Source organism: Nelumbo lutea, chromosome 2, assembly GCF_056320005.1.
Source record: "Nelumbo lutea isolate HS-2025 chromosome 2, American lotus-T2T, whole genome shotgun sequence".
In the NCBI taxonomy this organism is placed as follows: Eukaryota; Viridiplantae; Streptophyta; class Magnoliopsida; order Proteales; family Nelumbonaceae; genus Nelumbo; species Nelumbo lutea.
This window is the reverse complement of record NC_142685.1, coordinates 3,790,253-3,814,286: the sequence shown is the minus strand read 5'-3', so window position 1 is coordinate 3,814,286 and position 24,034 is coordinate 3,790,253. Positions and strand designations below refer to the sequence as shown.

Here is a 24,034-nt window from a genome sequence, read left to right as displayed (position 1 = left end):
GCTAAAAAGCTACAAAGTAGCACTCCCATTTCCCTTGTTGATTTTGCTGCAGAAAAATCAAAGAAAGCAAAATAAGACATGGAAGCTAGAAAATGGGCTTTTATTATTGGATACATGTTTGCTAAACAAGCAAATTTTTACTTTGCACCGGGGGCATATACTATGCCCAATGAAGAACTTAAACCTTATAAAGGCCCTATCACTAGAGCAAGAGCTCGATTGTTGCAAAGTTCTGAAGACACGTCAATTTCAAGTTTGACTGGTGAGTCTATCACTTCCAAAGTTAAACTAATCCAAGAAGATAAATCTTCAATTCAAGAAGATGAATCTGTGGATGAAATTACTTCACAATTGCAAGGAATTTCTATGTCCTTTGGAGAAGACCAAGAGCCATCTCCTATGACAGTCATGGTGACTGGGACCTCAAATTTAGAAGAGCAAATTCAAGAGATGCAACGAAAGATCACAGAAAAGGATGCAGAAATTGCATCTTTGGTTGCTTAGTTGGCGGCTCAAGCAAGCACATCTGCTAGAGAGTCATCTCAACAAGCATCAACTTCTTCTCCTGCTCCTCAAATAGATCTAAATACACTTATTGCAGAGGGAATAAAGGAATTTCAAGCATCTCTCACACCACCTGTCCTTGGTTACAGGAAACCATATCCTGCCCATTATGATACACTCCCATTTCGTTGAGGATATCAAAAGCCCAACATTGAAAAGTTTGATGGAATAAATGGGTCTCCCCATGAACATTTGGCCCATTTCTATTCTGCATGTGGTGAATCAGCAATGTCTGATGCCTTATTAATAAGGCAATTTGTGCAATCTTTAAAAGGAGCAGCTTTTACCTGGTACACACAATTAGCACCAGGATCAATCATCACATGGGATGATATGCAACGTGCTTTCTTAGCACAGTTTGCAAGCTCCAAGAAGAAATTATCAATTAGACCTGGCTGAAATGAAACAAAGGCCAAATGAAAGTGTAAATGAATTCATTACACGATGGAGAAATATGAATCTTCAATGTGTTGAACAATTAAAGGAAACCTCGGCAATACAAATTTGCGCTAACAATCTCTTGCCAAAGATTGCTACCTTTGTAGGCACAACAGAACCTCAATCATTTGATGCATTGGTTCCTAAAGCCAGCAATGTGGAAAGGCAAATTGCCAGGCAAAAGACTAGCACGCAAGCCCAATCCTCCTTTAGAAGTAAAAAAAGGATGGAAAAAAGCCTGTAGGCAAAAGGGAGGCCATGACCACCTTTGTTAATATTAAAAAGAAGGATAAGGCTAAAGGAAAGGATGTCCCTAAGCCTATAACTCTACAAGAAAGAAGGGAAAAGAAATACTCATTTGATAATGAGAATGTGGAAGGAATTTTTGAAGACCTCTTAGCAGCAAAGGCAATTGAGTTGCCAGAGCCAAAGAGACCATCTGAGGTGAGCAAGACAAATGATCCGAAATATTGCCGGTATCATAGGATGGTCAGCCATAGCATCAAAGATTGTTTCGTTCTCAAAGATATCATCCAATCAATGATAAATAGGGGAGAAATTGAAATTGCAGAACCTCCTCCTAAAGAAACTATTGCAACTGCAAATAATGTTTCTCTATTAGAGGAAGAGGGTCCTACCCTCCCTTCATTATATGAATTGATGCAAGAACCAAGTATGGTGTGCTTCAGTGATTCTTCTAAGGATGAAACAAATTGGCAAACTGTAGTCAAGGAGGCAAAGGGGGCAAACAAGCCCATACAAATTACACTCTCCAATTCTACGGGCAATAAATTTCAGGGACAAAGAGCCTCCACAAAGAACAATAAGAAGAAAAATAAGAGGAGATTTAAGAAAAAGGTTCAAGTTGATTTTGAAGAAGAGTATGAACAACCTCCAAGGTTACTAGTCACACTGAAAGAGTACATCCCAAAAGAAATCTTGGGAGAAAGTTACGATGAATTGGAAGTAGCACCATGTCATGTGGCTTCATTCAAAGAAAATGAAGAAAGAAAAGAAAATGAGGTGGATCAAATTACTTTGCAATGTAGCCGAAAACACAAGAAAGAAAAGGATATAGATGATTCTATCTCAAGAGTAGAAAATGAAGAGCCATGAGAGAAAAAGGAGTCAGAGTTGACTCAACAAGTTCAACAAGACAAGGAGGAAGACCATAGATTAGAGAATCTAATCAGGGTCCGACTCAAGTTCAGAAGGCATTGCAAGAAACAAAATTGCGCATTAAATATGACATTCTTGCCCAACTAAAGCGCATTCCTGCATTATTAAGTGTTTATGATGCTCTCAAGCTTTCTCCAAAATTGAGAAAGGCATTAATCCAGGCATTGCTTAATCCTGAACAATTCAAAGATGAAGTCAATCAAATTGAAGTACAACTAGAGTCCCCAAAGGTTTGTGCTTCATGTATGGCATGCATATCTTTTGATAATGAAGACTTACAGCTTGGGACGAAATATCACAACCGTCCTTTGTATGTATCAGGAGCAATTAGTGATACTCCCATCAATAGAGTTCTCTTAGATTGCAGATCTGATGTTAACCTTCTACCCTTGAAAACTCTATTGGTTATGGGTATGACACCTTGCTAATTATCCCCTTCATGTTTGACCATTCAAGGGTTTAATCAAGAGGGGCAGAAGGCAATGGGTACCATTGCTCTGAAGATTGAAATTGGGGAACTATATTCCAATGCTTTGTTTCATGTTATTGATGCAGTTACTTCGTATAATGTCCTTTTAAGACGTCCATGGTTACACACATACAAAGTTGTCCCATCAACACTTCATCAATGCTTTAAGTTTAGCAAAGATGGAGAGGTAAAAAAAGTGGTTGCAAATACGGATCCATTCCAAGGAGAAGAAGTACATTATGCGGATGCTAAATTTTATAAATCTGCTAATTTTCATTCTTTTCCTTCTTCAAAGGAAGAAGTTAAAGAGAATGTTGAAAGTAGTCTTCAAGAATGCAAAGAACCATCAACTTCAAAAATCAAGATTGTTGTATCATTGCGACAAGAAGTCAAAGGGAAACAAAAACCCCAAGTTGACTCAAAACCTAAAGGTACTTTTAGGTACATTCCAAAAAGCCAAAGGAAATTGGGGCAAAAGGCTCTTACTTCATTGCAAGAGACTACAATGGCGACATTGATGACAAGTTATACTTGTCCACTTAGGAAGATTGACCAATCCATCCCATACACTCAATTTATTGTGTCAACTTCCCTTCCAAAAAATGGAAGAAAGAATAAAAGGTTAGTTCTCCAAAAGTTCAAGCCATTGAGTCACTACCATAATCCTACATGTAGTGATGCAGAATCGACCTCAGCAATCCCTATGTTCACAGAACGTGAAAAGGCTATTTTCAGCCAAGAGGAGATAATGCCATGAGTCTCTGTGTTCAAACGACTTAGAGGTTTGAAGAATATACAGAAAAATGAAAAGAAACGAGTCTCTGTTTTCAAGAGACTTGTAATTCCGAACCAAAAGGTGAACAAGGTTGTAAAAAAGAAAGAGCAACCCAACATTATCATTAAAAAGCTAGAAGATGGTGGAGAATTCAAAATAGAGGTCAATTACATCTCCACCAAAGAGCATGAATCCTCATTGGAGGATCAAGGTATGAACCCTATCCAGGATTCTAATACTTCAATGGCGCTTCAAGGTACAAACCTTAATTGTAATAATTTGCAACAGGTAATGCCTCAAGAGGATATCCCTCAATCAGTTAATCTTCTCCATGAAGATGAAAAAATAGAAGTCAAAGAGGCTCAACCTACACTGTCAAAGCTTGAAGATGGAGGTCAAGCAACAGTAGATGACCTTCAAGAGCTAATAATGTATGAATCTTTACTGAAAGAATACAAAGATGTTCTTGCTTGGGGATATAAAGACATGCGAGAATTGGATCCTAAAATAGTTGTACATAGCTATTTCTAAGGATAAATGTCCTATAAAACAAGCTCAACGTCACTTTAGACCAGAGCTCACTGTACAAATTGAATATGAGGTTGATAAATTGATAAGTGTTGGTTTTATCGGGGAAGTTAAATATCCTACATGGCTTGCTAATATTATTCCTGTTAAAAGGAAAAATGGACAAGTCCGCATCTGCATAGATTTTAGAGATCCTAATGATGCATGTCCAAAAGATGAATTTCCACTACCCATTATAGAATTGCTAGTGGATGCTACTACCGGATTTGAAGCATTGTCCTTCATGGACGGTTTTTCAGGTTATAACCAAATTAAAATGGCTTAAGAAGATGAAGAGCTAATTGCTTTTCGAATTCCAAAAGGGATATTCTGCTACACAGTTATGCCCTTTGGCTTGAAAAATGCTGGAGCTACATACCAGCAAGCCATGACAGTCATATTCAGTGATATGCTTCACAACACTGTGGAATGTTATGTTGATGATTTAGTGGTGAAAACTAAGGAAAGAGAACACCACTTAGATGATCTCAAAAGAGTTTCGACAGACTTCGAAACACCAACTTAAAATGAACCCCTTAAAATGTGCATTTGGGGCAACTTCAAGAAAATTCCTTGGATTTATTGTCCGACATCGAGGGACCCTATAAAAATTAAGGCAATCTTAGAAATGCCTCCTCCCCAAAATTTGTGAGAATTACGCCGCTTAGAAGGGAGACTTGTTTATATCATCTCCAACTTGCTTGGTAGATGCCAATCTTTCTCCAAGTTGATGAGGACGAATGCACCTTTTATATGGGATAAAGCATGTCAAAATGTTTTCCAAAGCATAAAAAATTATTTGTTAAACCCACCAATGCTTGCCGTACCAATAAAAGGGAAGCCATTATTATTATATATTTCAGCTTCACCAAATTCTCAGGGGCATTGTTAGCTCAAAATAATGATAAAGGAAGGGAAAAATGCCCTTTATTATCTGAGTAGAACCTTAGTTGGGGCTGAACACAATTATTCTTCAATTGAAAAGATGTGCTTAGCTTTAGTATTTGCTGTCCAAAAGTTACGACATTATTTGCTTGCACATCCAGTTACCTTAATTTCTAAAGCTTGTCCCCTCAAATATTTGCTCTCTCGGCCAGTTCTAACGGGTAGACTAGCAAAATGGTTACTTATTTTAGCTGAGTTCGAGATAAAATATGTTCCTTTAAAAGCAATAAAAGGGCAAGCTTTAGCTGACTTCTTAGTAGCTCATTCTGTGCCAGATGACACTAAGCTTTCAGAAGACCTTCTAGACGAAAAGGTCTTATACATAGAAACTGAAGGACCATGGCAACTCTATTTCGATGGAGTTTCTTCAAAACAAGGCGCAAGAGAAGGGATTGTGTTCATCACTCCCACAGCCGAGTATGAAGCAATCATTATCGGTTTAGAAATGGCTCGGGAGATGAATATTAAATATTTACAAGTCTTTGGAGATTCTCAATTGGTGGTTAACCAATTAAGTGAATTGTATGGGGTTAAAAAATTAAGTTTAATCCCTTGCTTTAATAGAGCTAGAGAGCTGATATCTCAATTCAGCAGCATACAAGTGAGCCACATTCCAAGATCAGAAAATGATAAGGCTGATGCCTTACCTAAGTTGGCTGCATCTCTTAGTTTACCTGAACAAAGACAACTTCAGATTGCAGTCGGTGAGGGACATGTTCTGCCCCCCATAAATGAAAGAGTTTGGGAAACTAAGTTTGTGAACTTTGTCACAATTCAATTGGAAGAAGCCGCCTCAGATTGGAGAATGCCCATAATTAATTATCTACAATATAGGCTCATCCCGATAGATCCTAGGAGTACCGATGTGCTACGCCAAGCTGAACATTACACATATATAAATGGCATTTTATATAGAAAATCCATTAATGGAATTCTACTTAAGTGCCTTTCTGGAAATGAAGTCCAACAAGCTCTCCACGAAATACACGCAGAAGAGTGCAATGTACATTAGAATGTCCCTGAAATGGTAGGGAATTTAGAAGAATTGGGCTATTTTTGGCCCACTATTATCTTAGATGCTATCTGCATCTTAAGGAATTGTGTTAACTGCCAAAATATAAGGGGTGTGTTACCAAAAGTTGTCAATGTTAACATGGTCACAGTGTACCAAATCGAAGAAGAAACAAATAAGAGGTTACATACAAACCAAAAGAAAAGAGTTGATATACGCCGACGGGCCCCACGCTTCACTTATTTCGGCGACACCTTATATAGAAGATCCTCTGATGGAATCTTGCTAAGATGTCTATCTAATGAAGAGGCAAGAAGTGCATTATATGAAGCCCATTCAGGCACATGTGGAGCCCATCAAGCCGGACCAAAAGTTGTAGGCCAATTAAAAAGGTTAGGTTATTATTGGCCTACTATGATTCGAGATGCAATACAATTTGCTTCTACTTGCAAAGTATGCCAACTTCATGGCAATCTTATACATCAACCGCCCATGCCTCTTCATCCTACAACATTATCATGGCCATTTGAGGCTTGGGGCCTAGATGTCATCGGTCCTTTTAAACCACCATCTTCTAAGACACATTCATATATTTTGGCTACCACGGACTATTTTTCCAAGTGGGCAGAGGCAATTCCATTAAAAGAAGTTAGGGCAATAGATGTTGCCAACTTCATTCAAAACCATATCATATACAGATATGGAATTCCCTCCAAAATTATATCGGATAATGCCTCGTACTTTAAGTACAAGACCATGATAAAATTAGCTGAGAAATATAAATTCCAGCATGCCAAATCTACAGCTTATAACCCCTCGTCAAATGGACAAGTAGAAGTTTTCAACAAAGTTCTTTGCAAAATACTTAAGAAGATGGTATTGAAGAATAAAAGAGATTGGCACGAACGCCTCCCTGAAGCACTTTGGGCATATCGAACAACAATGCGGACAAACACTAGATGCACACCTTATAGTTTGGTATTTGGAGCAGAAGTTGTTCTTCCTCTAGAAGTTCAATTGCAACACAACTCATACATCCAAAAGAAAATGTAAAGATAAGGCTTGCTGAACTTGAGGCTCTTGATGAGAAGAGACTCATAGCTCAACAAAGACTTGAAGTCTACCAAGCCCACGTTGCAGGCGCCTTTAATAAAAGGGTGAGATATCGGTCATTTGCGGTAAGAGATTTGGTCCTAACTGTCAGAAGACCTATTGTAGTCACAAGGAAAACTTCAGGGAAATTTGAACCTAAATGGGAGGGTCCATATGTAGTCACTAAAGTCTTCCCAAAAGGAGCATATTAACTCTCTGACTCTGAAGGTCAATAAAGTACCATTGTGTAAATGGTAAATTCATTAAGCGCTTTTATGCTTAAACAAAAAGAAGGCCTAAATGATGAGACAAACCACCAATTGCTCTTATGTGGCTAAATTGATGAGTAAAACCACTATGTCTGCACGTGGCTAAACTACTTAGATAAACCACCAATCGCTCTCATGTGGTTAAACTGTTGGAGCGGCACATGAACTACGTTGGCTTGATCCCTAAATGGGTACGTAGGCAGCCTATTATATAGGTCCAACCACAACAATAATGTAAAACATATATTCATTTGAATATCAATGTTATTATAAAAGTTTCTAAAGAATGTATGAACAAATCAATACATTTCAAATATCTTTAAAGAGTTGTGAGCCTTCAATTGAACTTCTCGCTCTTTACATTCCATGAGCTCACGGTCAAGAGCAGATTTCTCTGCTTTCAAGGCCTCATCCTTTTGTTGTTCTTCAACAAGTTGATGTCTTTGATTAGCGACATGGCATACAACTTCCTTGAGCTCAGCAGACAAATCAATCATTCTTGAAGTTATCTCAGAATAGTTCACAACCATGTTAGCCTGCCTCTCATGAATAGCATCAATGCGGTCAAGGCATTTCTTATAACGAAAAACGGCTTCTCGGTATTTGAGTTCATCTATACCTAAACCTTTTGCAATTTCAGCCTAGTAGGAAAGGTCTTTAGCTGTAGATAAAACTTTGGTCACAACATGACAGAAATTTTCCACCTTTGTCCGAAGATCGGGTGCTAGAGTCACCATTGATTGAAGTACAGAAAGGTTGTTATGAATATCCTTACTTTGAAGGATTAATTCACTGGGGGAGGAGTTATTTACAATTTCCAAAATTTCTTGGAAGCTGTGATTTACAAACTCCATCATACGAGACACCATGTTCCCGGGAAAGGTAGCAACAGGAACACCAATACAGTCCTCATTACCTTATGAGGTAGGTAAACTATCAACAACAAGCGAAACATTTTCAACCTCAATATTCTTCTCATTACCTTCTAAGGAAGGTAACTCATCGTGGATACATGAGGTTTCTTGCGCATGGCTAGTTTCAAATTCAACATTCTTCCCATTAACCTTCCAAAGAAGGTAATTTATCAGAAGCACCATCCATCACCATTATACCACCAGAAGGGTCAATCTAATCTTCAAACATTTTGATATGATCTCCTTTAAATCCTTCTCTCTTTATGAGGGCAAAAGTTCAAATCTGAAATTGAGAATATATCAGCCTAACACCAAGGCAATCTTCAATGAGGTCAACTTGGCCTAATCTTTTATGAGATCAAAATGATTTTCAATTTAAGGTGTATTTTAAAAAAAAAAAAAACTTATTTCTTTGTGAGATCAATTTATTCTTCAGATCAAAGCAACCTCTTTATGAAGTCAAACACTTGGCTTAATCTCTTTGGGAGATCAAAATGATCTCTTAAAATTGATTTCTGCAGTCCCCAAATCAAATCCTTCTCTCTTTTCAAAGCTGAAATTGAGAACATATCAGCCTAAGACCAAGGAAGTCTCCAATTAGGTCCACTTAAAAAAAAATCAAAATGATTTTCAAACAAAAGAAAATCTCCTTAAATTGATTTCTGTAGTCAAATATTTTGATATAATCTCTCATATGATATCGGTCTTTGATCTAAGAGAAGAGATCAGATTTTCTTATGATTGATTTCTGTCACTGATTCTCGTATGATACCATCATTGATTTCTGTAGTCAAATATTTCTTCTTTTTCTAAGTTTGATCTCTTTTATGAGATCAGATGTGAAATTGATCCCTGTAATGAGCAAGGGGGTCACGTGTGAGAAGCCCTTAATCAAAAGATCATCAGTACTAAAAGAAGCTTTAGTACTAAAGACAGAGTGAACATACTTGAAAGAGAGAGATTTTAATTAGCTAAGAGATTTTCACTTGATAAGGAAGCTCTGCTATATTTTATAGCAGACGTGTTTCTGATGCAGTGGCTATACTGCGATGTTGGTTTTAGATAAACAGCAGATAGGCTGCTGCAAATCTTGACTTTAATAAACATCAGATACGCTGTTTCAACAAATATGCTGATGCAGTGATTATACTGCAAAACTAGTACACTGCTTCAGCAATATGCTGATGCAGTAATTATACTGCAAAACTGGATTTAAATAAACAGTAAATACACTGTTTCAGCAGGCATGCTGATGCAGTAATTACACAGCAAATCTTCTTTAAATAAATAGCAGATACGCTGTTTCAGCAAATATGCTGATGCTGTGATTATACTGTGAATCTTGGCTTTAATAAATAGCGGATACGCTGTTTCAGCAAACATGCTGATGCAGTAATTATACTGTGAATCTTGGCTTTAATAAACAGCAGATATGCTGTTGGCTAAAAAAAAAAGAACAGCAGACATGCTGATGTGGTACTGCAAACTTGGCTTTAAATAAACAGCAGATACGCTGTTTCAGCAGACATGCTGATGCAGTGATTATACTGAAATAATCCATTGAAGAAACAAGTGAAGCTTTCTCTTGATAAAAAATAATATATATATCAAACCTGGTTTAGGGATTTTTTTCTCCCCAAGAGAAGAGGAAAAAAAATCTCTCTTTGTTCGTCCACCACTTCAGAAAACAAAGAAAACTTTCTTTGTTCAATCACAGATTGTGAAGAGAAGACAAAAAGTCTCTCTTGTTGAAAGATTTCAGCAGCTCCTTGACTTGAAAACTGAAGGAGAGGTTTCCCTTTCTCTCATGAACCGTAGAGGGCTTGTGAAACAAAAAAAATATATATAGAGATTGGAATGCCAGCCCATGCCTTTTATAGCCAAAATCAGTCTTACAGTCCTAATATGATTAGGATTGTTCACTAGGGTTAGGGTTAATAACAAAGGCTGGGGAGTGCAGCCAACAGCTTTATAACAACTTATTTGTGGGCCTATTTTAAGTATAAATAAGAAATTTTATGATAGCCCACTTACAGCTTTTAGTTGGGCCCAAGTACACAGCCTTATTTAGCCCATTTAGTGGCTTCACAGTAGGCCATACGTGGGCCTCATAACAACTCATGATACAGCAGCCCATTTAGGCCCATTAAGTTTAAGCCCAAGCCTCTTTAAATAAATTAAGAGGCTGGGACCACTTCTAAAAAGGAGTTAAATGCAAAGAAAGTTAAACCCAAGCCCTCTTAAATACATTAAGAGGTTGGGACCACTTCTAAAGAGAGTTAAATAAAAAGAAAATGTAATCAAAACCCTCTTAAACATATAAAAAGAAAATGTAATCAAAACCCTCTTAAACATATAAAAAGAAAATATAAGTCCAAAATCATAATAAGCCTTCAAATTTTGCCCCTTACAATATCTCCAATTCAAAAGGATTCAAATTGACCATTAATACCCTTAAGGGCCCACCTGATGTTTAATTAAAATTATTCATCAACTAAAACGAAGTAAAAAAGAGAATAAGAAAACGGGAGTAAATCACATCCATCTTTGGATGCTATAAGAAAATAGAGACCTATTCAGAATCCTATTCAGATTAGGACTCTTCTGTTCCAAAAATGGAAAAAAACTAATTACATGATTATTTAAAAAAAATCCTACTAAAGCCAGGATTCCTCCACGAATCCTACTTAAATTAGGACTCCTATTTTATGAGCCTATAAAATGATTGTCTTGGTCAAAAACAACTCAAGATCAAGATTTAAGGGTGGATCAAAGATAATTTGATAAAACCAAAGAGTCCCACTTCAACCAAGACTCTTCCAATTGTGAAAATCTGTGATTAACCCTCAAATACTCAAATCAAATCACACAATTAATAACATCAAGCATAACAAAATAAAAAATCCTAGTTGCACTAGGACTTCTCAATTTAACAAGATGAGTAACTACAAAGCCTCATCAAATCAATCAAATAGTTAGATTATATCAGATTTTGTCTAACAAAAGATATTGCAAGAGTCCTGATCATACTAGGACTCTTCTGATTTTGGCTCAATTCTTTTCTAACGAAAAAACTTTCATAAATTTTGACTTTAACTGCTTTTTTGAGTCCTATATGCCCATATTCTAGGATTCTGGGCCCACAGTGCTCAAGGGGGCATTGTTAAAGTCATTTTTTTATTCAAATAATTTGTAATAAGTGGGCTACCTAGCCTACTAGCCAAATCATTAAAATTATAAAAAAGTATCCCGTATGGGAGTTCCCTCTCTTAAGTGGAGAGTTCTCTCTCTTTATGTGGGAAATTCCCCCTCTTTAAGTAGGAGGGACAGGTGTCCACCTAGGAAGAGAGAGTAGTTGCATAACCACCCCACTTCCTATTTAAGCTCCTTAAGGGGAAGCTAATTACACACAGAGAGACTCTTAGGAGAAAATTTTCACAAGAGATTCTTAAGAAAAGCAAAGAGAAGGAGAGAAGAAAAGAGAAGTGCTCAAGGGAAGGCAAGGAAGGAAAAATCTCACTAATACAGGTAGAGAAAAGGAAAGTCCTCTATAGTCTTCAGCTGTCAACTTCTGGCTACAGCTTCCCAGTTCCGCCATAAATCATTAAATGGGAAAAGGAAAAAGAGCTCCAAAGTTTTAATCCAGTGTATAGCCCAACCAACAATACATTCCCACAAGGCCTCCATGTTTCTTTCTTTATCAATGAAGATTATAGTGTTGCTTTCCTCCCAAATAGTCCACACCAGAGCAGCTCTAGCACATCTCCAAAGGATTCCAACCCTCTTCTTAGGAAATGTGAATGTGGAAGGGTCAAAGAGATCCCTAACCTGCAGGGGCATAGACCACCTACTCCCAAACAGTCCCAACAACCTTTCCCAGAGGCTTGCAGTCACTGGGCAAGAGATTAGCAAATGGTAACAGCTCTCACCATAGCTTTACAAAGGATACACTAGCTTGGAGAAAGACAAAGGGGAGGTCTCCTTTTTTGCAAATTGTCCATTGTGTTCAGTTTTCATGAAAGGCTTCTCAGCAAAGAGCACTAACCTCGGGAGGAATAGGTCTGGACCACACATCTTTGGAAGTGAACAGGTAAAGGGAAATCACAAAACGCAAGAGAAGAAGGAAGCACAAGTAAAGAAACCTTTAGGGTGAGGGGTCCACACCCTAGTGTCAGGTGACAAAGGGTCCAAAAGAAAGGAATGAAGAACTATTAGTAGTGAAGCCACCTGATCACACTCAAAATCCCTTAGACCTTTTCTGAAACCCAAGTCCCAAGTTTTTGCTATCAATGCAACATACTATACTTTAGCTTTCTCAGGAGGGAAAAAAAAGGCCAGGTGTTTTGACAATAATCAATCTTTTTGTCTTGTTAACTTGCGACTTCTACAAGGACTTCCAAAGTAGAGGTCATATTTTTCAGATCCATCAATTGCTTAGGAAAGGAGGCTCAAGAATAAAGATTTTCCAATTTAATCTGGTGAACTTATCATGTTCCTGAGAGTTCCAATAACTTGGCTGACCTTTTGCTTCATAGATAAGGATAGAGTCTAGAAGAGCTAAGAACAGGCCAAAAGGACATGGATTGAATTAGTAGATATGATTTGAGGGATAATAGATAAACAATGGATGTGGCATTGAACAAGGTGAAATGGTGGAATAGGAATCATGCAGGCAACCCCATAGTTGGAACAAGACTTAGTAAAATTGAGTTGAGTATCATAGACAGGAAGATTCACTTTCTTATTTGGGTGTGGCAGATGTGATAGTTATATTACCATTAAGGTATACTTGTCTCAACACATCAGTTTGGGTCATTTAGTTTTTTCCCTCTTTAGGTTGTTTTTTCTATTTTAAAGTCTTTTGCATTCTACCTTGAGAAGGTGATAGATACAATAGAAGATTTATATCTAGTTATCCCAAAAAAAAATAGAAGAGTTCTATCCATAAGCTCATATTTCTTTTCTATTGTCAATGATAGTGGAAATGATTTTGTTCTCTCCTATGTATGCAACTGGGCCATTCCACATTCCGTGGAAATGATTTTTCTTCTTCCTTCTTTGCTGATTACTATTTATTCTCCATTGATTGACATACGCAGTCCTTTTTATCATATTTTACAGGGGACTCTACTTTCCTGACATCACTCTTTCACAAATACACATATTTACATTGGTGAACGTGCAAATCTATACTACTTATAAAAGTGTGAATGAGGACGTATTGGCTTCTAGAATTTTTCTTTACTGAAATAACCATTCTCTTGAATTTAGCCCATCTCCATTGAAAGGGCAGAAAATGTAATTAAAAGAATACCATTAAGTACACTCAATTATCTCTCATTTAAAGTCATTAAATAAATCACATTCTCTCTCATTGAATCCAACATTTATACTTTTGTTTATCATCATTAAATTCCACTAATAAATCCATACACAACAATTATTAATAGAATGAAATTTTATATTTTTAAAATAAACATAGAAATGAAATCATATTTTTCATCTAGGTCGTGTGTAAGTACTTCAACCATTTGGGTCAAATGGATAATTTCATGATGTCATAAATAAATAATACAAATTTAGAAATATAAAAAATACTTTTGTTTATCATCATTAAATTCCACTAATAAATCCATACACAATAATTATTAATAGAATGAAATTTTATATTTTTAAAATAAACCTAGAAATGAAATCATATTTTCCATCTAAGTCATGGGTAAGTACTTCAACCATTTGGGTCAAATGGATAATTTCATAATGTCATAAATAAATAATACAAATTTAGAAATATAAAAGATACAAAAAATATAGAAAAAAAAGAAATTTTGAAAAAAGTGAACAGTTTCTATTATTATATATTTGTCATATTAAAAACAACTATGATAAAATAGACATAATTTTATTAATGATGGACATCAAATATACAACTTAAAACTGATAGGAAATTAAACCATCTCCCTATCTAGAGGGTGGGTTAGTGGTTCAACCTTTTAGGTCAAATAGGTTAACCCATGATGTAAAATTAAAAATAACTTATTTATTTTTAAATAGAATAGTACAAAAAAATATGAAACAATTTTGGGCACATTTATAATATTATATATTAATAATATAAACAAAAATAAGTATGACATATAATAATTATTTTATCAATGATATAAATGAAATGCAAAATTTAAAGCCAATTTGAAAATGAAACCATTTCCATATTTGGATGGTGAATAGGTCAATGATCTAACAGTCTGGGTCAAATGGGTCAATCTATGACGTCATAACCAAGCAACGAATATTAAATACATACTGTTAGAGTTAGCCGAATAAGGGTAGATTAGTCATCTCACCTTGGTTAAGTTATGAGCTTATGTGGCAGTCTTATTAGAGGTTCTCTGTTCCATACTTAAGTAGGGGCAGTTTAGTCCTTGTACATTTAATTAGAAGCCTAATCATTATTAAGAGGTCGACTGATAGGGTTTAGCTATCAAGTTCGACAGTTCTTTCATATTCTTCTTCTTCTCTTCTCTTTCTTCTTCTCCTTACTGGTTCAGACTACTGTAGCTATAGTAGCTACAGTAGCTACAGTAAAAACATGGTATCAGAGCGTGACAACTTCAGTTCGTGACCTGTTTCAGTTTGTGACAACTTCAGTTCTCTCCTTTTCTTCTCTGAGCTATCAATGGAGAAAAGTGATTCGTCCCAGGCCTGAAACATCACAGTTTTTTTCTGGTGCACAGAACCTTCTTTCCTAAGAAAACAACTTCAACAGTGAATGGTTGGCTGAAGCTCTCAAACGAAGGTTGGTTCTCTCTCCTCTGTGTGTTGTTGGTATTTCTGGGTTGAAAATCTTCAAGAACTTGAGATGACTGATCAGAACCTAGAAAACTAAGTTGGTTGTTGCCCTGGTTCTTGGAAAAAATTCCAACAAGCTGTGTTTACAGTGACCAAATGGTGTAAGGGCTGCTACTGTAGGTGGCCGAATGGTGCAAGGTGTAATGCAATGGTACTAGTTGACTTTTTTTTTGTTGGTCTTGTGGTGCCCTCTTAAAAGCGTTAAAGCAGGTCTGTATTGTGTGTGACAGCTATGGCTGTGTGGTGGTGCTTGTAATGCACGAACTCTTGACAGCAGTAGTGGTGTGACAGCTAGTTGGGTTTTTGCTAAGTAGTTGTGGTGGTGCTTGTAATGCACAAACTCTTGACAGCAGTAGTGGTGTGACAGCTAGTTGAGTTTTTGTTGAGTAGTTGTAAATGAGCTTGCATGTGGTTAGTAAGTGCTGAGTTAATGTCGGTGTAGTCTGTGTTTCTTTTTTGTGAAATTAGTAGTGGTGTGGATAAGAACAAAGGCGTGTGTATCTATCATTGTGTTTAGGGGCTGCTGTAGGTTCTGGAACATCAAACTCTTGACAGTAGCACTTAGTTGGTGATTGGGAATTCAGATTAGAGGCAGCATTGAAAGAGTATCATGGCAGCAATGGGAGATGGCTGTAGTGATCAGAAACCTAGTGTGGTGGTTTCCTCTGACTATCTAGGTGTACAGATGACCTCAGTTAAACTGAATGGTGAGAACTATGTTCCATGGGCTAAGTCGGTGGAAGCTTTTCTCAAGGCAAAGAGAAAAGTGAAGCATGTGAAAGAAGATAAACCACCGGCTGACTCTCCAGGGTTTGATGATTGGGAACAAGAGGATGTTCAAATCATGACATAGCTATGGAACAGTATGGAACCCAAAATAAGTGCCAACTTCATGTTCTTAGATACAGCTAGGGACATATGGGAACATGCCAAGAAGCTGTATTCTGGGCAAGATAATACTACAAGGGTATATCAGCTCTATCAGGAGTACTTTGGTCTGTAACAAGGAAATAAAACCCTAGAAGAGTACTATGCCAGTATGAAGAACCTCAGAAATGAACTCAATGTCTATCATCCTCTCACTCCAGATGTTAAAGTTCAGCAACAACAGAGGGAACAACTAGATGTCACAAGGTTCTTAGTGGGGTTGAAATCAGAGTATGAACCAGTTAGAGCCCAAATATTGGGGGGCTCTACCCTTCCTACACTTGAGGAAGTGTTTGCTCGGCTCCGCAGGATTTCTTTGGGACAGGTAGAGAATCCCACACAGTCTGATAGATCAGCTTTTGTAACAGCCAAAGGAGGTGGACGTGGTACGAAAGGGGGAGGACATGCCTCCCAAGGAGGTCGTGGTGGTTCCATATTTGGCCGTGGTGGTGGTCGTGACTCAGGGGGAGGCCGTGGCAAAGAAAAATGCAGCTCTACAAGGAAGTGTACCCACTGTGGCAGGGAAGGACATTCCGTAAATTTCTGTTATGATCTTCATGGCCGCCCTCCCTCTAAATGGGCCAATCATGCTATTGCTGGTGGGGTTGATGTTAGTGATAATCAACAGGCAGACCTAACTCCTTCCACATCTACATCTGTTTCCAGAAGGGAAATGGTGAGTGTACCGCGTGATGAGTATGAGCGGTTCCTTCAGTCCACTTCACAGCACACTACTGCTACTCTTGCCCACTCAGGTATAGTTTGCCTGTCATCTAAAACCTCTCATTGGATTATTGACTCTAGAGCCTCTGATCACATGACCGGGACTCTAGGTGTGTTCTCTTCTCTCTCTGAAACTTCCACATCTCAAACTGTTACCCTTGCCAATGGTTCCTCCTCTCCCATCTGTGGTGTTGGCAATGTTGACATGGCTTCTCTTTCTTTATCATCTGTTCTATATGTTCCTAAGTTTCCATTCAATCTTATGTCTGTTAGTAAATTAACCAAGACTCTTAACTGCTCTGTCACTTTTTTCCCTTCCTCTTGTGTTTTTCAGGATCTCAGGACGGGGAAGAAGATTGGTGGGGGGCATGAAGCTGGTGGATTGTATTACCTTGACGGTGGTGGATCGTCAGTTGCACTTCAGACTTCACTCACTCCTCTACATTGGCATTGTCGACTAGGACATCCTTCTCTCAAGGCACTCAAGATACTAGTTCCGTCTTTGAGTCATTTGTCAGTGTTACAGTGTGAGTCGTGTCAGTTTGGGAAACATTGTCGTGTTTCCTTCAGTCTTAGAGTTGAAAGTCGTATGTTGAGTCCTTTTGCTTTGGTTCATTCAGATGTTTGGGGCCCAATCAAAATAGTCTTATAATGGTTACAAGTTTTTTGTCACTTTTATTGATGATTGTTCAAGAATGACATGGATTTATTTAATGAAAGAAATGAGTGAATTATTTTCCATTTTTCAAAAATTCCATGCTGAAATACGTACACAATTTGGTGTTCCAATCAAAGTTCTTCGTTCAGATAATGGTCGTGAATATTTTCTAACTTCATTTCAACAGTATTTAGAACAGCATGGCATCATTCATCAAACTTCTTGTGCATCAACTCCTCAACAAAATGGGGTGGCTGAACGGAAGAACCGTCATCTCCTTGAAACAACTTGGTCTATTCTTCATCATATGTGTTCCTAAACGGTTTTGGAGTGATGCTGTACTTACTGCGTGTTTCCTCATTAATCGGATGCCCTCCTTTATTCTTCATGGTCGGTCTCCCTTCTATATCTTGTTTCCCACCTTGTCTCCCTTTCCATTAACACCTCGTATCTTTGGTTGTGTGCTTTGTTCACAATCTGAGTCCTGGAATAGACAAGTTGGATGCACGCTCCATTGTGTCTTTCTTGGCTACTCTCGGACTCAAAAAAGGGTACAAGTGTTACAATCCCATTACTCGGAAGTGCTATGTTTGTCCTGATGTCACCTTTTTTGAGTTTGTTCCCTTCTTCTCAGGAACTGAAGCATCTTCATCTCCACCTTTACTTCCTCTTCCTCTTCCGGTCAGTGATCCCGTTCTGGGTGTTCCTGTTGAAGTTGACTCGTCATCTCATCCAGTGCAGATCCCTACTGAACGACCATCAATTCGGCAAGTGTATACACGTCGAACGACACCGGCCCCTCCTCCAGCTTCTACCTTGTCCGCGGATCCTGTCGTTGCTTCTGTTGCTGAACCTTCAGGACTTGACCTACCCATTGCCTTACGGAAAGGTAAACGTAATTCTACTATCCATCCCATTTCCAATTTTGTTTCAGTATCTCGCCTTTCCGCCTCACATCGCCAGTTTGTTTCACTATTGTCATCTATTTCCATACCTAACAATGTCCAAGAGACTCTTAGTTCACCTGGGTGGAGGCAGGCAATGGAGGAGGAACTCTCTGCTCTTCAACATACTCACACGTGGGAAGCTCATTACTCTTCCCCCTGGTAAGCATGTTGTGGGTTGTAAATGGGTGTATACTGTTAAATACTTGCCAGATGGTAGTGTGGAGCGTCTGAAAGCCAAACTTGTTGCTAAAGGGTATTCACAGTTGTATGGAATGGACTATATGGAGACCTTTTCTCCAGTGGCTAAGATTAACTCTGTCCGTGTGTTAATTTCCCTGGCAGTTATGTATGATTGGCCCTTATTTCAACTTGACATAAAAAATGCCTTCCTTCATGGTGACCTTATAGAGGAGGTATATATGGAGCAACCACCTGGGTTTGTTGCTCAGGGGGAGACTGGTAAGGTGTGTAGACTGAAAATGGCAATTTATGGGTTGAAACAATCGCATCGTGCTTGGTTCGGGAAGTTTAGTGAAGTGGTGAAGAACTTTGGAATGAAACAATGCCAGGTTGATCACTTAGTGTTCAGCTATGACTCAAAAGTTGGAAAGATTTTATTAGTGGTCTATGTGGATGATATTGTCATAACTGGTAGTGACAAATTGGGGATCGACAAACTCAAGGTCTTTCTGCAAAATCATTTTCAAACAAAAGACCTTGGGACATTGAAGTATTTCTTGGGTATAGAAGTTGCTAGATCAAGACAATGTGTAAACCTGTGCCAAAGAAAATATTTTCTCGATCTATTGGACGAAACAGGACTGTTAGGTGCAAAACCGGCTAAGACTCCTATGGAACCAAATGTTAAATTGAGCGGTAATACAGGGGGAATATTTGATGATCCTGGAAGGTATAGACGACTAGTGGGGAAGCTGAACTATTTGACTATCATGAGACCAGACATCTCCTTTGCAGTCAGTGTGGTGAGCCAATTTATGCAGAACTTAGAATTGTAAGATATTTGAAGGGAGCTCCAGGTCGTGGGCTATTGTATAAACCAGGAGGAAAACTTGAAGTAGTTGGGTACACGGATGCAGATTGGACGGGCTCTGTGTCTGATAGAAGATCTACTACAGGTTACTGCACATTTTTGGAGGAAATCTTGTGACGTGGAAGAGTAAAAAACAAACGGTTGTGGCTAGAAGCAGTGTTGAAGCCAAGTACAGAGCCATAGCACACACTACATGTGAATTGGTGTGGTTGAGAATCTCCTACAAGAAATTGGGTTCCACATGGATAAACCTATGAAGTTGTACTGTGACAATCAAGTTGCGCTCCATATCTCATCCAACCCTGTTTTTCATGAGAGAACAAAGCACATAGAGATTGATTGCCACTTTGTGAGGGAGGTTCTTACTAGAGAGATAAGCACAAAACATGTAAGCTCAGGTGATCAGTGGGCAGATTTGTTTACAAAAGCCTTAAGCTCAAGGAGAGTGAATTATATATGTAACAAGCTGGGATTATATGATATAATTCTCCAGCTTGAGGGGGAGTGTTAGAGTTAGCCGAATAAGGGTAGATTAGTCATCTCACTTTGGTTAAGTTATGAGCTTCTGTAGCAGTCTTATTAGAGGTTCTCTGTCCCATACTTAAGTAGGGGCAGTTTAGTCCTTGTACATTTAATTAGAAGCCTAATCACTATTAAGAGGTCGACTGATAGGGTTTAGCTATCAAATTCGACAGTTCTTTCATCTTCTTCTTCTCTTCTCTTTCTTCTTCTCCTTACTGGTTCGGACTACTGTAGCTATAGTAGCTACAGTAAAAACACGTACAAACATACATACATATACACTAAAATATATATATATATATATAAGCTTTGTATAAAGCATATTGATGCAATTCTATTGTTGGATATATATATATATATATATATATATATATATATATATATATATATATATATATATATATATATTCACCATATTAAACAAAAATAAATGTGAAAATAAGAATTTTACTTTTATCAATGATGAAAATGGAATTACCGATTTAAAATCAACAAAAAAAAAACAAATATTTTTTCCATCCAAGTGATGGGTTAGTGGTTAAACTATCAATGTCAAATGGATGTTATTATTAAATAATAAAATACATAAAATTCTAGAAAATATAGTAAATTGTTGATAATTTTGAGTACATTTTATAATATTATATATTCATCATATAAAAAAATGTGATTAATGAGAATTATTTTCATTAATGAAAGAAATGGAATAAAAACTAGGATAAAAAATAAAGAGCATTAAATTATTTTCAATAATTTAATTAGCTAGGTCATCGTAGGCAAGTGGTTTGGTAAGGCTGCAAATAGATCAGATCATATTTGAATTAGGGTATATTCAAATCTAATATAATCCAAAGATTCGATCGGATCTCATAAATATTTATTCGAATCCGAATCCGATCAAGATGCCAGGTATTCAAATATGATATGATCCGGTTTAATTTAAAAAAAATAAAAAATTATTAAAAGAAAAAGGAAAATATAACAATTGAAATGAAAAACAAAAAATATAAGTAATTTTCCAACTATTTCCATCATATAAAAAGTTTACAGAAATGTAATATAAATAACATATTTATAAATAAATAATAAAATACATATATATACTAAATATATAAATAATTGATTTGACCACAATATTAAAAACCAATGTTCAAACAATATTTTGGAATTGCATTTCCTCTTGCTAAATAAGTAATTTTCATTCTCATAAATTAAATAATAAAAAATAAAAATATAGAATTTTTATAAATTTTATAAAAAAAATTTGAATATACATTAATATTATATGTTCTTCATATTAAACAAAAATATGTTTAAAAAATGAGAATTATTGTTAGTAAAGATAGAAATGGCTAAAATACAAAGAAAAAAATGAATTAATGTCTTAATCATAGTCCATTTTCCTGGTTAAATAGGTTAATGGTCCAAATGGTAAGGTCCTTTGGTTATTTATGATTCATAGTCTTCAGGCACCAATGCGAGGCTAGGCGACAGGGGGCGCCTAGGCGATGGATTTTTTTAAGTAAAACACTAGATCCTAGGGTATTTCCTTAGGTTCCATAACCATCTTTCCTTAATAATTGTTCATAATTTTCATAAGAAAAGTATAAATTTCTTGTTTAAGTCTAGAAAATCAACATTTTATGAGAACAAAAAGAACAAAGTAAAGAAATTTCAAAAAATATAGGGGCTGGACCCCTACTTTTGTTATAGGAAAGACAAACGAAAACGTGGAAGAAGAAGAAGAAGAAAATGTGTTGATTAGACAAAAATTTAAGTTCTTCCCTTGCTTATAGGTTCAGGTTTTGAAAATTTTGAGGGTTCAATCAAGGATCAAAATTTCAATATGATACGCCCTGTATTGGGTGTATTGTATTGTATCTTTGGGGTCCCGATACCTATTTACAGGTGTTTTCGGGGACCCATTTTTTAAATAATATATATATATATATATATATATATATATTTAAATGAAATTGAAAACCAAAGAAATAAAAAATAGGGGGAGTATCATTACAAGTACCAATACATAGAGGTGTATCGATACTATTAACCATGGGTTCAATAAACCCTAACAAAATAAGAAAATAATAAAAAGAAACTAATATATAAACACATAAAATGAATATTCTAGTTTAATAATGTCTATTTTATAATTATAATGTCAAAAAAATAAAAATCTAAAAGTATTTTATAACCAATGCACAAAAACTGCTAGGCAACTGAGCGAGGCGAGCCTCCAAGGGCATCTTGTCGCCTAGGCATCGCCTTGACAACTATGATCATCATTTGATACTGCCACATGCAAAAATAAATGCGAAAATAAGAATTAGTTTTATTGATGATGAAAATGACATGATTTAAAATCAACCGGAAAAAAAATGGATCTTCCATCCAAGTGGTGGGTTAGTGGTTCAACTATCCATGTCAAATGGATCAACACATGGTGTTATTATTAAATAATAAAATACATAAAATTCTAGAAAATATAGAAGTTTGTAGATAATTTTGGGTACATTCTATAATATTATATATTCATCATATAAAAAAAAGTGTGATTAATGAGAATTATTTTCATTAATGATAGAAATGGAATAAAAAATAAAGAGCATTAATGTCTAACACATGACAATACTAACCATGTCAAATGGTTCAATGATTTAATTAGCTAGGTCATTGTAGGCAAGTAGTTTGGTAGGGATGCAAATAGATCAAATCGGATTTGAATCAAGGTATATTTGAATTCGATTCGATTCGAAGATTTGATCGGATCTCATAAATATTGATTAAAATTTGAATCCGATCAATATGATGGATATCCAAATATGATATGACCCGATTTAATTAAAAATAATAATAAATTATTAAAAGGAAAAGAAAATATAATAGTTGAAATAAAGAAAAACAAAAAAATGTCTTTTTCAACTATTTTCATCATATAAGATGTTTACAAAATGCAATATAAATAACATATATATTATATATAAATGATATATATACATATAATTGATTTGACCACAATATTAAAAACCAATATTCAAACAATATATTGGAATTGCATTTCCTCTTGATAAATAAGTAATTTTTATTATCTCATAAATTAAATAATAAAAATAAAAATATAGAATTTTTTATAAATTTTATAGAAAATTTTGAACATGCATTAATATTATATATTCTTCATATTAAACAAAAATATATTTAAAAAATAAGAATTATTGTTAGTATAGATAGAAATAGCTAAAAGACGAAGAAAAAATGAATTAATGTCTTAATCATAGTTAGGAGTGGCCACAAGCCGAGCTCTTCATGATCTACTCGAGCTTGGCTCATGAAAAGCTCGGCTCGGCTCAGTTTCAATCGAGCTTCGAGCCGAGCTCGAATAAACATATTATAATTCTTAATTTTTTAACTATCAAATAAAATTATTTTTTTATATATAATTTTTTATTTTTATAAAATATTTTTTCTCAAATCGAGCTTGAGCCGAGCCGAGCTCGAGCCTTGTACTATTCGGCTCGGCTCGAATCCCCCCTAATCATAGTCCATTTTCCTGGTTAAATAGGTTAATGGTTCAATCAGTAGGGTCATTTGGTTGCTGACGATTATCATCATCATCATTTGATATTGCCATGTGCAACGCGCATACATTTTTACTAGTCTATACAAAAAGAATTAAGCAAACCTCTGACTCAATGGCCACAGTCTTGCTCACAAGATCAGTGGTTGTAATTGCTACTGCTGCAGAATCTGCCCTGCATGCCAACCAAAACAAATCAGAATTTTATACAATATATAGGAGTAGTAGAAATAAAAGGCATATCACATCTGTGTTTAATTATTCATACAAACTCAAGGCAAAGGGAAGAAACAAAAAAAGTGAGGCATAATAACATTTCATGTTGTAGAAATTAAAATGTGAAAATAACAGAATGCAAACAAGCTCCTTCACAAACAAGAAGATGTCAACTTGTCAAACCAGAAGTTGAATGAACGAGAGTGGTGAAAGGAAATACCCCCCAGTAGTTGATGACAACAAACCAACTATCTTTGGAAGTGAACTTAGAAGAGCATCCTGCATAAAATAATATAAATGGATCAAGGAAATCAGATCCCAAGATTAATGATAGGTT

At 36.2% G+C, this 24,034-nt stretch overlaps 1 protein-coding gene across 1 annotated transcript in view; it reads right to left on the bottom strand.

The window, feature by feature from the left end:
• Nucleotides 1–24,034, bottom strand: part of LOC148868141 (arginine biosynthesis protein ArgJ family) — a 60,705-nt gene that overhangs the window by 32,684 nt on the left and 3,987 nt on the right. The window contains exons 8-9 of the mRNA XM_088969129.1: nucleotides 23,918–23,976; nucleotides 23,587–23,656 (exon numbers count right to left, since the gene is read on the bottom strand). Of these exons, the coding sequence (XP_088825255.1) occupies nucleotides 23,587–23,656; nucleotides 23,918–23,976 (129 nt within the window). The remainder of the gene's footprint in view (nucleotides 1–23,586; nucleotides 23,657–23,917; nucleotides 23,977–24,034) is intronic.